Raw genomic sequence first — 15,119 nt, forward strand, 5'->3', positions numbered from 1 at the left:
GTGAAATTGTCTTTTTTTTTTAATCCAGGCAGTAGAATAGTCTGTGTGTGAACATGGAGACAGTCATCATGTTACTGATTGTCCTCTTTGTTTCAGGTGAGTATTTCAGTTATTTTAAAGGCATTATTAGAGTAATTTTACATCATGAACTTCATGTAGTAACAAAGAAAACATGGAGCTACGGTTTGTGCTGACTTTAAATTAAAATGTTTTAAGTGGAAAATATTAACAAAATGTTGGCACTTTCAAGCATTACAATAGACAAGTGTTGAAACTCTGATTATGAATATTTTCATCCAATATTTACATCCAAACAGCAGATGGTGGCTGAAATGTTCCTGTTATCGCTGGATTATCAGCTAAATGTTTAATTTTACAAGAAAATATTCACATACAAAAATATTAACTCACTAAATAAATTGTTTGTAAAGTTGTGTTTGGGCATAAAGAAACATGTAGTCAACTAAGATTAATTTGTGAATTGATTAATAATTAAATTGTATTTACAGGTGCTTTGGCTGATTGTTCTGATGGAGCAGCAGTCTTCATAAATGCATCAAAGAAGCTGGAAGCACTGAGTGGATCTTGTTTGCAAATCCCATGTAGGTTTAGACCCAAAGAAGAACAGAAATTTATCACCACAAGAAAAATTATTGGAGTGTGGATTAAAAATCAATCCCAATTTGGCGGTAATCCAAACAATGTGATCTTCAACAGTAGTGCAGCAGTTAACATCTATCCAATGAGTATTACTGGGAACCTGAGTCAGAGAGACTGCACCACTCTGTTTTCTAATTTAACCACCACATACACAGACACATACTTCTTCAGAGTAGAGAGAGAAACATTCAAGGCAACAGCTTCTTGTGATCCTCTTCAAATAACAGTCAGAGGTAATAGTGTTTTGTTTTTGTTTTTCCAGTATTTTGTTTTGCCTATTAATAAACCTTCATTCAGGACTTTGATGTATTGTTTGATTATAATCAATATCAGTTGAGCAAATTTTGTGTTACAGTAGTAATGATTGTCCCAGCATGACACTCAGAAGATTGCTTGTTTTTTATAAATTCTGCTCTGCCTTTATTTTAAGGACTTGATAACATTTATAAATCACAGTATGAATTTAGAACAAGTTTGCAGATTTGAATCAGTGGTACAAATGTCAGTGTGATTTTATAATGAATATGTATGTGAAACCACAGACTCTCCTTGGAGGCCCAATATTACAATCCCAGGTGATCTGAAGGAGAAGGAGTCTGTCACTATAACCTGCTCAGCTCTCACTCCCTGTCCACACTCCCCTCCTCAACTCACCTGGAATCTCCAACAAGACTCTCACAACAAAATAGAGGAAAACACAGATGGAAGCTCTACAACTAAAATCCAGCAGAACATCACTCTGTCAGACACACATGATGGAAAGAAGATCAGCTGCTCTGCCAGATATCCTGTGAACCAAGGAAACAAGACAGCAGAGACAGAAGAGACTCTCAATGTTTCATGTAAGACAATCAGAGTTTGTTGCTGAACTGAATCCCATATGACAACATGATTTATGGGATATTCTTTTTTCTCCAGATGCTCCTAAAGACACCTCAGCATCCATCAGTCCATCAGGTTTGGTGTCAGCAGGCAGCTGGGTGAAGCTGACCTGCTCCAGCAGAGCCAAACCAGTCAGCAGCTTCACCTGGTTCAAGAAGAGCAGAGATGGAGCTGTGAAAGTATCTGAAGGAGAGATTTACAGCTTCAATGTAACAGATGGAGGAGTTTATTACTGTGTGGCCACTAATGATCTGGGTAATCAGACATCAGAGATTCGTTTGACTGTTGGAGGTAAAATTACTCAGCACTAAGTTTCAAAAGCTTTTTTATAATCATTTTTTGTCGTATTCGTTAAAAGTGAGTTGAGAAGGAAGTACATTTAGCTTGATGAAGTTCAAATTATGTACTTTATCCTATAATGTGTGGTTGTTCATGCGTTAGACTTGAAAATATTTATTGACCTTAAATTGTCTTACTTATTATTATTATTATTATTATTATGAAAGTCAGCTATTTATAATGAATAATGATAATATGTGACACACCTTTATCCAGATGCTCCTAAAGACACCTCAGCATCCATCAGTCCATCAGGTTTGGTGTCAGCAGGCAGCTGGGTGAAGCTGACCTGCTCCAGCAGAGCCAAACCTCCAGTCAGCAGCTTCACCTGGTTCAAGAAGAGCAGAGATGGAGCTGTGAAAGTATCTGAAGGAGAGATTTACAGCTTCAATGTAACAGATGGAGGAGTTTATTACTGTGTGGCCACTAATGATCTGGGTAATCAGACATCAGCAGAGATTAACATGACTGTTGGAGGTAAAATTACTCACCAGTTATTTTTAAAAAATTAATTTCATTTATTTATTTGGGACAGTGTATGTTAATGAACATACATGTAAAAAAAAAATACATGAATGTAAACATACCAGATTATAGCCAAGGGCTAATTTCCATCTGTTGTCCATAAAACATAAAAAATAGACATAATAATTTATAAAATAAATTCATAATTCATTTATAATAAAAACTCCATCACCAAACTCACACATACACACCATTTTATTCCCAAATAAAACATTAAACATATACATATACAACTTATACATGATCACACACCTGATTTGTCCATAACCAGTTTTTAACCTTTGCCTTAAACAAGTTGAATGTCGAGCATTCTCTAATGGATTGAGGAAGACTGTTCCACAGATGGCCACCCTGGACAGAAAGGACGTTCTGCCCAAATGATGTCCGTCTGTGGGGTATAAACAAGTCTCCTCAGGTTGTAGCTCGAGTGGTCCTGTCTGAGCTTTCTTTATGCCTAATGAACTGCTTTAGTGGTGGTGGAGCAAGGCAGTGTAAGACTTTTTAAACACACTCTTTTAAGTTTCACTAAGTTATTGAAGTTCAGTAATTTATGTTTTTTTAACACATGATGGTGGTGGTGGGAAGTCAGTTTTTTTCAATAGTTTTAAGTGTTGTTGGACAAGCAAGTGACCAGGACATCAAACAATAGTCCATATGAGAGATGATCAATGAGTAAAAATACGTTTTTGCAACATTCATATTTAAATTATTACGTATATGATTAAAATTTCGATTATTAAATTAAGTACCTGGGACACTTTATTTATGTGACTCTTGAAGGATAATGTTGGGTCTAGAATGACCCCAAGATATTTAAATTCTGGAGCTAATTCAAGCTCTACTCCATGCGGGAATATGTTTGACTGCTTCAAGTTTAAGGGGCGTTTTGAAAAATACATGCAGACAGTTTTTGAGGTGTTCAACATTAGGCATGAGTCCTCCAGCCAGCTATGCATTAATGCTAAAGCAGCTGTAAGATCTTTTGCCACCTGCTGGACACTATTTGCAGTATCTGTAGAGTGATGTGCCCGAAAGCCAAACTGCAATGGATGTAATGAGGGTTGGGTGTTTTCTAGGTGAGCAGTGAGGAGTTTAACCACCCACTTCTCAGCTATTTTAGATATGACCGGGAGTATGCTTATGGGGTGATAATGAGCCATGTCAGTCTTCACACCTGCTTTGAAAATTGGTGTAACTGCAGCAATTTTCCAATCTGTTGGAACAATGGAGTGTTCGAAAGACATATTCAAAACATGAGTTGTTGGACGTACAAGCAAATTCATATGTTCCTTTAGGAAATTTGTGTTAATACCATATACATCAAGTGCTTTAGATTGTCTTAAAACCTGTAATTAGTTTAATAACTTCAGTGTCTGAAATATGAGTAATGGTGAACAAATTTTGACCAGCATCATTCACATTATCAGAGCATACGACTGAGTCAAAGCTCTGACTGATCTCCTTAACAGATGAAATAAAGAAAGTGTTTCAGTTAATGGCAATAGATAGAGGCTCTCTAACAATAGAGTTATTTACATAAAGTTCAATTGTATTTTTGCTTTTGTTTGAATGATGGCCAAGTAATTTATTTAGGTGTTGCCAGATAATTTTACCAATACCAAAAATTTGCTTTGGCTCGTACTCAAACTTCTTGTTACTTTGTTCCGCATTGAAGTAAATCTCTGTCTATCCAGAGTTAGACCTGTTTTCAGGAACTGTTTTAGTAATTGATCTCTTGTTTTCATTAGATTCTTGCACTCTTTGTTTAATCAGGGCAGATTAGATGTTTTCTTTATTTTTTGTCGACCTCTAATGGAATATGTTGATATAACATCCTTGACAATGTCAGTGAAGTGACTGCTGCAGAATTGTGGATCATCACTACACAATAAATGCTCCCAGTTAGCTGATGCTAATGCTTCTGCTACTTTTGTTGCTGACTTCTTGGTATAAATTCATAATCAAAATCAAAATTCAAGATTTTTGTGAAGAAAAGATGTTGACTCCATTTGGCTGGGAGAATTGTATAATTATCCTGCTTTCTTTTACATGTCGAACTCCACAGAAGATAAAAATGTATAAAAACAAAAAAACAAGTTGATGTCAATATCAGAATCAGAATACTTTATTGATCCCTGGGGGAAATTATTTTTTTGTTACAGTGCTCCATTATAAACCAACACACACACACACACATATATGTATATATGTATATATATATATATACATACATACATGCATACGTCACTCATTAATAAATAGCTGGAAAAGAAACATGTGTAGTTGTAGCAATAACTAGTGTGTTAAGTGGATGCGTTGTACAGGGAGATGGCCACAGGCAGGAAAGATTTCCTGTGTCGTTCAGTGGTGCTTTTCGGTAATCTCAGTCTCTCACTGAACGTGCTGCTGTGACTGACCAGCATGTCATGGAGTGGGTGGGAGGTGTTATCCAACATTATCTTTATTTTGGACAACATCCGCCTCTCCGACACCACCTTGTGGGAGTCCAACTCCATCCCCACAACATTACTGGCCTTATGGATTCGTTTATTGAATCTGTTGGCATCTGCTACCCTCAGCCTGCTCCCCCAGCATGCAACAGCATAGAGGATCGCACTGGCCACAACAGACTCATAGAAAATCCTCAGCATTTTCCGGCATATGTTGAAGGACCTCAGTCGCCTCAAAAAATAGAGACGACTCTGGCCCTTCCTGTAAAGTGCTGTGGTGTTTTTAGCCCAGTCCAGTTTATTGTCAATGTGTACTCCAAGGTATTTATAGTCCTCCACAATGTCAACACTGACCCCCTGGATTGAAACAGGGGTCAAGTGTTTCCTGGTCTTCCTGAAGTCCACGATCAGTTCCTTGGTCTTTGCCACGTTGAGCTGCAGATGATTCTGCTCACACCACGTGACAAAGGAGTCGACCACAGCCCGGTACTCTGTCTCATCATCCCTGCTGATGCATCCAACCACCACAGAGTCATCAGAAAACTTCTGAATGCTATCCAGGGGTTTTTAGATGTTTTTTAGGTGTTTTGTTTTTGGAAAAAGCAGAGGACCTGCCAAGCTGTGTGTCTGCACCCTAGCAGCCATCTTGAATGCTCTAAATTCCATTTTCCTTCTTTTCTAGTTTTCTTTGTGATATACTTTATGAACGAGGATAAAAAGAAATTTGCTTTATAAGATACTGAATTTTATTTTATAAAAATCAAGATTATACTTCATCTCTCACAGTGCATTAATTCAGCTTTTAAACATTAAAGATACAAGTTTTTTACTGCAACATCCTTTACACTGTTGCTTAAAAGTAAACATTTCCATCACTTTGATTCGTTTTAAATGGTCTTATTTACTATTAAACATTTCTTCTGTTACTTCAAAAAGTTTTCTTTGCTCTAATTTCTTGCATTACAGAAATCTGGTTGGTGTCTGCACTATAGTGAAGACTGTGGGAATCATAATGCTTGTGAGCACACTGATCAGTGTGAGTGGTGACAGTCAGAGTTTGATTTATGGGATATTCTTTTTTCTTCAGATGCTCCTAAAGACACCTCAGCATCCATCAGTCCATCAGGTTTGGTGTCAGCAGGCACACATGATGGAACGAAGATCAGCTGCTCTGCCAGATATCCTGTGAACCGAGCAAAGACAGAAGAGACTCTCAGTGTTTCATGTAAGACAATCAGAGTTTGTTGTTGAACTTAATCCTATAGGACAACATGATTTATGGGATATGACTTTCTTATTTTTTTCTCCAGATGCTCCTAAAAACACCTCAGCATCCATCAGTCCATCAGCTTTGGTGTCAGCAGGCAGCTGGGTGAAGCTGACCTGCTCCAGCAGAGCCAAACCTCCAGTCAGCAGCTTCACCTGGTTCAATAAGAGCAGAGATGGAGCTGTGAAAGTATCTGAAGGAGAGATTTACAGCTTCAATGTAACAGATGGAGGAGTTTATTACTGTGTGGCTACTAATGATCTGGGTAATCAGACATCAGGAGAGATTCATGTGACTGTTGGAGGTAAAGATAAAGGCTGAAGCCACTAATGCCATGCTTTTCTCCCATTTATCTTTTAGGTTTTCCTTGTTGATCTATTAATAACATTGTTACACTGAAACTTGACGATAATGTAACCAAAACAACTTTAACAAGGGTATCTTTAACTCCACATTATTATATATTGTTCGACTCACACAGTTTATTTTTCATGTACCAGGAAAGCAGAACAATCACTCCACGCTGGTCCTACTTCTTGGAGGAATCTCTGGGATCATCTTACTCATTTGTTTGATAATCTTTCTTGGTAAGTATCAGACATCACATTAGAAGACATGATATTTACCTGTGATATTTTAGCTGCACTTTAAAATGTTTTTTTTTTCATCAAGCTGAAATCTACTCACACATATATTCAACATAAACAGATAAATTTTTATTGCCTCTCATGTCGTCCAGGTGGTTAAAGTCAACGCGTTCAAACTCAACAACAGACTTGGGTAAGACAATACTGAACTCTGTAGCTGTTTACATGATTGTAAACAGCCACCTAGTCACATGCTTTCAAATGTCTAAAAACATGATTAAGAATGGACTCTATAGGTCTAAATCACAGATTTTACTTTGCTTATTTCATAGATTCAACCTCACGAAGAGCAGGTTGTTGAAGGGCCAGCAAATAACACAGAAAAAGAGGAAGAAAACATCCATTATGGAGAGGTCAGCTTCTCTAAGCTGGCATTTGAAGCATCCTCTGACTCAGTGCAGGACAGAGGACAGCAGCACGATATGGTGTACGCACAGGTGAAAGTCAACAAGCCAGAAAACAGCTTAACACTGAGAGCTCATGGCCAAGAGGAACTCTACGCTGAGGTGAAGAAAAAATGAGAAGTATGCGTTTACAAACTGTAAAGAATGAAATATGAATGTGGAGCCTTTAAATGAAAATGTGTCATAGTCACTGCCGAACAATTCAGTGAAGTAAAAAAAAGCTTTTTTTATGTTCACCCTCCTGTAGTAATTTCATACAGCTGGTTTCAGATTTTGATCTCTTATGATATTAAATATGCGTAAATAGAAGTTGCAGCAGTTCAGCAGGGAACGGTAAAGTGACTGGTACTTATATAAAGTGTTGGTCAAGTTACTTGAAAAAAGTAATTAGTAACTAATTACTGATTACTTCTCCAAAAAGTAATCCCATTAATTTACTGATTACTAATTTTCAAAAGTATTTAGTTACTTGGTTACTTTTAAAAAAATATATACTCAACCTGAATAAAGCAACAGACCTTTCAGACCAATTATGTTTTTTATGCATAATCTATCATATAAATTGAATCAAATGGAAAGCCTTTTATAAAAATAGTTTTATGAGTTTTAATCTTTTAATCTTATGCACATTGCATTAAGCAAAAATTTAATTATATGCAACTGTCTTTGACTTGAAGACATTTAAACCCATTTTCTGCATATTCTATGTCATGATCCTGGGCCATGTTGGCCCAGCATTCTTAGTTTCATGTATTTTTGTATTTTGTTCCTTATTTGATTTCCCCTTGTGACTTTTACCCCCTGTGTGCTCCTCTATGTATCTGTGAGCCCTTGTTTCCCCTCGTGTTTTATTCCATGTTTTCCCCAGCCCGTTATGCCTGTGCTCTCCCCGTGCTCCCTCTCTCCTCCTGTCTGCGCCTCTGTGTACTTCCTGTTTTACTTTGACAGTCTCCCGTCAGTATGCGTCATGTTGTGTTGCTGCTGCCCTGTCTCGTTATGATTATCTGTGTCAGCTGTGTTCCCCGTGTGCTCCCACCTCCCTCGTTAAACCTCTGTGTATTTATGTCCGCGTCTCCCTCTGTTCAGTGTCGCATTCTCCCTCATTCATGGCTGTGTGCCTGTGTGCTAGTGTATTGCTTCCCAGTGTAGTTTCTTATCAGTTTGTTTTGCCATTTCCCTCCAGCAATAAAGCTGTGTTTTGAGTTCATTCCTGCCTCTGTGAGCTTGCGTTTGGGTCCACTTCCTGCCTGCCACACAGCCGAATCGTGACATTCTAGCATATAAAATAAAATAATGTTTTGTGTCTACACGCGCTCTTTCTAGTAGATGCAAGTAAAACACAGCAAAAAATAAATAAAATCAAAGATTGAGTGGCACTAAGTCCTGTCGCTCTTAAGTCTGTTTTCACGTGTTTAGCAGGAGTGGGGCCAGTGGAGGTTTACCCAGTGCTGCAGTGGGGAGTTTCTCTGTGAATTTCACATTCCTTGTGCTTGCTCAGAATTTAAGTTAAATTTTTTCTGTAGAAAGAAGTTTTCTTCCCACACGTGTACAGTGGATGCTAATGTTTTTGTCACTTTTACAGACTAAAACTTAAAGTTATGTCAGTACTTCCACGCTTTAAATCCTGCACGGTGGTACTCTCTCCCGCACTCCATATTATCCATTGTTGATACACACTTCTGTTGCTGCCACAGACGTCACATAATAGTTTCAACTCTTTAGTGAAGGCTTTCCACAGGTTTAGGAGTGTCTTCTTCCAGACACACATTTGTGAGGTCAGACACTGATGTTGGATAAGAAGGCCTGGCTCGCAGTCTCCACTCGAATCCATCCTAAAGGTGTTCGATAAGGACTCTGTGCAGGCCAGTCAAGTTCTTCCACACAAACCTCGCTCATCCATGTCTTTAATCCACGATTCTCCTTGCAACCACCAAACCCAGATTTGTCTATCAGACTACCAAACATAGAAGCGTGAATTGTCTCTTCAGAGAACACATCTCCACTGCTGTGGTGTGCAGTGGCAGCATGCTTTACACCACTACAGCCAGCACTTTGCATTGTACAAATGTTTGGAGACACAGTCGCGTTGCCTAGGTGCTTGATTTTTTACACCTATCACCATGAAAGTGATTGAAACACCTGAATTCAATAATCTGGATGAGTGAGTGAATAATTTTGGCAATATAGTGTACATATATAGCATTTTCTCTATGCACACAGTTACATATATTCAGGCTCTGATGGAAGAACAAGGAACAACTTGGAGTTGAGCATCTTGGTCAGGATACTTTATCATGTGGAGAAAGCAATCAATCCACTGTCCTTCCAATTGGCTGATGACCCACACCTCAACCTGAGCAAAGCGATCTTTTTCATTACTATTATTTTACTTGTTGCCAAATTAATGCAGTATTTACACATTGACATGCTCTTGTTTGATTTGTTATTTATTTAGCAGGCTTGTTAAAATTAATGTCCCATATAGGGAAGCTAGCACAAAAACACATCTGCAAACATTTTCAGTTTATAAATTATTTATTTAAATATAAATATTTTATCTTAATTGATAAAAGTGTCAGATTTTCAGATTATTTGTGACGCAAATTATTTTGCTCTACATTATGTCTGATATGAAACAAAGAAATTGTAAAGATACAGTAGGAAGTTCAGCTTTGTACATATAAATGCATTTGTAAAATAATTTTATGTGTGATTGAATCAATTTGAATTTGTGTGTGGCTTCAAACATGCATTTGTAAAATTACTCACAAACATTTGTATATCTCAGTTTAGGCTTATGGGTTATGTATTATAATATATTGTATGCATTTATCAACCTTTTAAGAAGAATTTATCTCCATATTCATTCATAAATTTGTTTCTTGATTTATTTATTAACATTTTATAATTCTTGGTGAGCTTGGTGATCATGGGCTTCCTGTCAAGAGGCTTTTAAACTCTCTCCTACAGTGGCTTCAGCTCAGTCTTCACCTTCTCTGACAGGTCAACTCCAACTTTCTGACTGTAGTATTTCTCAGCTCTATGGGCACGTTGAACATCTAACTTTAGTGTTGATGGCGCCATCTCGTGGCAGCCAGCCAACAATGCCATTTTGTTTCCATTTTGCAGGAAATGTTCCCAATCAGAATTAAATGGATTTTTTTAAAAGTATTTTTAATTTTTTTTAATGTATTTTAAGTATTCATTTTAGGCATTAAAGATGAATAAAAACACATCTGGTCAAAAACGCCTCCAAGATTCCTCGCTGTATTACTGGAGGCTAAGGTCATGAAATCCAGAGTGAGCGTCTGGTTAGATGCCTGGCTTCATGGATAGACAAATAAATAAAAACTAGTTCACAAGCAACCCCAGGTCAAAAATATACATAAGAAATAAACTATACATATAAGTTATTGTATATTTTATATAAATGGTCCACTGGTTATTTACATGAGCACATAGAGGCATGGACCTCACACCACAAGCTTGCTCCAACCTATAATGAAATCTTTATTATTCAAATAGACATAATGTTCAAAGCACCAAAGTTTTAGCCTGCTATTACAACGGTCACGTGATGTTAAACAAAATCTTTAGCTCAGCTCTGCAGAGCAGGTCATCATCATGAAGCAGTCCAGTTCAAGTTTTTAGGATTAAGCTGCTCTTCATACTTTGACCACCAGATGTCACCAAAGATGACACCATTAGACTCTCTATGGTGTGAAAACGTGTTACTTCCTGAATTCCTGTTTGGGTTTTTTTTTTGTTTTTTTTTTGTATTTTTGTCACACTTACATGTTTCAGATCTTTCTTTCTTTTTTTTTTCCAGAATTCTGGAAAAAAAAGACATGCCCACTTTTTCTTGTTTTTTCTTCCAGGGACCCTAACCCTCTTCCATACTAAATGTAGATGTTTATGATTAAGGGGAAAAAAAATGCCAAACCTACATGGTTGTGTGTGAATAGGTGATTGCCCCCTAAACTTAATAACTGGTCGGGGCACTCTTAGCAGCAACAACTGCAATCAGGCATTTGCGATGACTGGCAATGAGCTTTTTACACCTCTGTTGAGGAATTTTGGCCCACACATCTTTGGAGAATTGCTGTAATTCAGCAACATTGGAGGATTTTCAATATGAACTGTTTTTGAAGTCATGCCACAGCATCTGATTCAGGTACAGGTTAAGACTTTGACTAGGCTGATCCGAAGTCAGCATTTTGTTTTACTTAAGCCATTCGGAGGTGGACGTACTGATGTGTTTTGGATCCTGTTCCTGCCTGCTGAACCTAAGTGCACTTTAGCTTGAGCTCTCAAACAATGCTGACTTGTCATTCAGCATTTTTTAGAGTAGACGGCAGAGTTCTGATACATCGGACTACCACCAACATATTTTACTGGAAGGGGACTAAGGTAAGTAAAGCACTACTAATGTTAAGCCTTAGATTAATTGTATGTTTTACCAGTGGCTGTCAAGCAGTAAGGAAAGCATTTTGAGGAAGCCAGTGTGTTTCAGGCTGATGAAATAGCATTTTAAAATACCACAGTGATACACTCTCATTAACATACTCATGTATTACTAATATTCTGCCCTCCCTGATCGTTGATGCCCAGGTTTGTCAGATAGATAAACAGTTCTTCAAAAGGAGAGGCAAAAGGCTTCCAGTTCTATTGCAGGTTTATTTGTCTCCCTAATGAAGGCACTGTAAAACTACAAAACTAAGAAAAGACATATTAAACATACATCTGGAACATAATATATTTCCTCACATTACAAAGTACAGACTGAAGACTTAGCAACTTGAACTATAGCTGGTAAAACCAAGAAAAATAAATGAAAACATGTTAACTCAAAATCCCGCTAGCTTGATGCTAACACATAATGGAATTTCCTATACTTGGGTTGCAGTCACGTGGTTCTGATGACGTGCGGAGGCAGCGCGATTTTTGAGTGGAGGGCGGAAGTAAACATGGAGGACACTGTGGAGAGTCAGGAGAGCAGCTATTGTGCAACTTTAGACCCCGTTTCTCGGGAGAGATAAAACAGATAGTTAAAAAATATATCGGACGTGATCCGTATTCTTTGAAAATGTCCGAAACACACAGAAGTAAAGGATTTGCCTACTATCGACGCTGTGGATATCACCAACTACTTGGTCCTCCAGACTTCTTACTACACTAGGCAGCAAATGAAAGCTTTCAAGAGTCTGGAGGCGTACAATTTTTTTGTCAGCGGGTGGGTCCACAACCTTGGAACAAAACGTCTCCGTGATGGATACAGTTTGGTGTTTGCAAGGGTGAGTGTTTGTTCTTATATTGCTTTATCTTAAACACGCTAACAGTTAGCGTTAGCGGCTTTAACGCCAACAAACATGCCAAATCCTTAGGACTTCGTTAGAGTGACAGTTGTTTGTTTCAAGGTAAACCATTCTCAGAGGTCTAACGAGACACCTCTGAAGACTTGGGTAATTGCAAAGGAGGATGGAGAAGTGATTGCAAAGCACTTGGGCAGCCTATAGTCCCAATCAAGTCAATATTAGACTACTAACTTAAAAGCACTAAGTAAACGAGAATTTAACGACAACATAATGCTAATAAGTTCGTTTGCAAACATAACATTACCTCTGACGAAGTGGTCGCTGCAGACACGGGCATTGGCAGACTCTGCTCCTCCCGACTGTAAACGTAAATTTAAAATCCATTTTTTCCTACGTTTTTCGGTTAGAATTTTCCATTTTCTCCTCTTCGTTGGGCTATTTTTGGTACCCTAAAATACCGTTTTTCAGTTTCTCGGGTCGACCTACTGGAGCATCCGTAAACAAACACAGGACAAAGGCATTTTGCGTACTGTCTGTCTGTGATTTTGCGCTGATCTTTTTCACTTCCGCCCTCCAGTCAAATTTCGCGCTTTACGTCGACGTCACGTCTACGTCAAATGAAACCCAGCTATAGACATGCTAACACATTAGCATCGGCAGTGCAGCTAACATGCCGGCTTCAAATATGAGAGTCAACAACCCATTTTACATCACATGCTTAACATGAACACAGAATATAATCGTACTTACAAGCATATATTTCTCATGCTCCAGTACAGCCAACTTCAGAGCTAATATTTTGTGAGCTGGTATCAACTTGGCCAGACTCCATGAACTTTTCCTATATTTACTAGAGAAACTTGAGTACACAAACCCGCTTCCTCCCCCTAGTGGGGTGGTGGAGCTACTGCACCCCAGCAGTGGCAGCACACTCCCCGCCTGGTATAATGAATTATACCACTACCCATTCCCTGGATGTAGTAGTAAAACAACCTCTGACACTGGCCGCAAATACACTTTAGGAGTGCCATTCTTGACTACCTTCACTTCCACCTTACGTACTCTATGATCTTGGCTAGGAAAGGCTTTAATCACAAGTCCAACAGGCCACTCAGTCCTTTTTACTTGCGAATCCCTTCATCAGTACAAACATCTCCCACTTGAAGGTTTGGCTTCTCTGTTGTCCACTTTCTCTGTGTTTGAAGCGTGGTCAGATACTCCGTTTTCCACCTCTTCCAAAATGCATCAGCGAGTGCTTGGACCCTTTTCCAGTGTTTGTTGGACAGATCATTAACATCAAAATTCCCAGAGGGAGCAGTCAACGTATCTCGTTTCTGTGTCAACAACATTGATGGGGTGAGAACTGCCGGTGCTTCTGGGTCAGAAGACACTGAGACCAATGGTCTTGAATTTATAATGGCGGTAACCTCTGCCATCAGGGTGACAAGTGTCTCATGTGTGAGGTACGATGGATTCAGCCTCAGAAGAAGAGCATCTAAGATTCGCCGAGCGATACCAATCATCCTCTCCCACACCCCACCCATGTGGGAAGAGTGGGGAGGATTGAATATCCAAGTACACTTGTTGCTTTTAAGGTAATTCCTCACCTCAGAATCTGATGTGTCAAGTCTGAGTTCTTTATAGGCTCCAGTGAAATTTGTTCCCCGGTCTGATCTGATTGTTTTGATCGGCCCTCTTATGGCAATGAAACGTCTGAGCCCATTGATGAAGCTTGTAGTGGTCATAGTCTCTATAACCTCAATGTGCACAGCTCTGGTAGTCAAACAAGTGAACATTACTGCCCATCGTTTACTTTCCGCATGCCCTCCTCTTGTTCTTCGGGCAGTCACCATCCAAGGTCCAAAAACATCCAACCCTACATGAGTAAATGGTGGATCTGGTGAAAGTCTTTCAGATGGTAAGTCTGACATCTTCTGGTCCTCCATTTTACCTCTCAGCCTTTTGCAAGTTACACATTTGTGTATCACACTAGATACAAGCCTTTTTCCCCCAATCAGCCAAAGTCCTGCCAACCTAATAGCTCCCTCCGTGAAATGGCGTCCTTGGTGCGCAGCCTGTTCGTGATATCTTCTGACCAATAATGTAGCAATGTGCGTCTTGGGAATGACCAGAGGATGTTTATCATCAAAAGACATATCGGCTGAGGACATACGGCCGCCAACTCTTAATAGCCCATCTTTGTCCAGAAATGGTGTCAGCTTTCGCAGTGGACTTTGTTTTGGGATTCGGTCCCCTTTGGCTAGACACTGCAACACCCTTGCAAAGGCATCTTGTTGTGCAGTTTTAATGATCACTTTTACTGCTTGTTCTTCTTCATCCCCAGTGTTGCCACCATGTGTATCTGCAACACTCCTTGCCTTTTTGATTAGTGTGGAGACTGCACGAGTCAAAGCTCTCCAAGTGGAAAATGTAAGAAACCTTTGAGCTCCAAGCGAGCTTTCTTTAACCATTGAGCTGAAGGTCGTTACTTCAGGGCGAACTTCTGGATCCACCTCCGGATGTATCAGCTCAAAGTCATCACTCTGGGGAAGGAGTCGTTTGAAGGGCCCAATAGAAATGATGGTCCAGTGAACAATTGGTGCCTTTGAGAGCTGCAGCAGTTGTTGGCC

At 39.0% G+C, this 15,119-nt stretch overlaps 1 protein-coding gene across 1 annotated transcript in view; it reads left to right on the forward strand.

The window, feature by feature from the left end:
* Positions 1-27: 27 nt before the first annotated feature.
* Positions 28-15,119, forward strand: part of LOC120745901 (B-cell receptor CD22-like) — a 17,003-nt gene continuing 1,911 nt past the window's right edge. The window contains exons 1-8 of the mRNA XM_040051109.1: positions 28-96; positions 510-893; positions 1,203-1,502; positions 1,579-1,833; positions 2,098-2,358; positions 5,944-6,081; positions 6,167-6,427; positions 6,624-6,710. Of these exons, the coding sequence (XP_039907043.1) occupies positions 54-96; positions 510-893; positions 1,203-1,502; positions 1,579-1,833; positions 2,098-2,358; positions 5,944-6,081; positions 6,167-6,427; positions 6,624-6,710 (1,729 nt within the window). The 5' untranslated portion in view covers positions 28-53. The remainder of the gene's footprint in view (positions 97-509; positions 894-1,202; positions 1,503-1,578; positions 1,834-2,097; positions 2,359-5,943; positions 6,082-6,166; positions 6,428-6,623; positions 6,711-15,119) is intronic.

The sequence above is a fragment of the Simochromis diagramma genome, unplaced genomic scaffold, assembly GCF_900408965.1.
Source record: "Simochromis diagramma unplaced genomic scaffold, fSimDia1.1 OVJJ01000131.1, whole genome shotgun sequence".
Lineage (NCBI taxonomy): Eukaryota > Metazoa > Chordata > Actinopteri > Cichliformes > Cichlidae > Simochromis > Simochromis diagramma.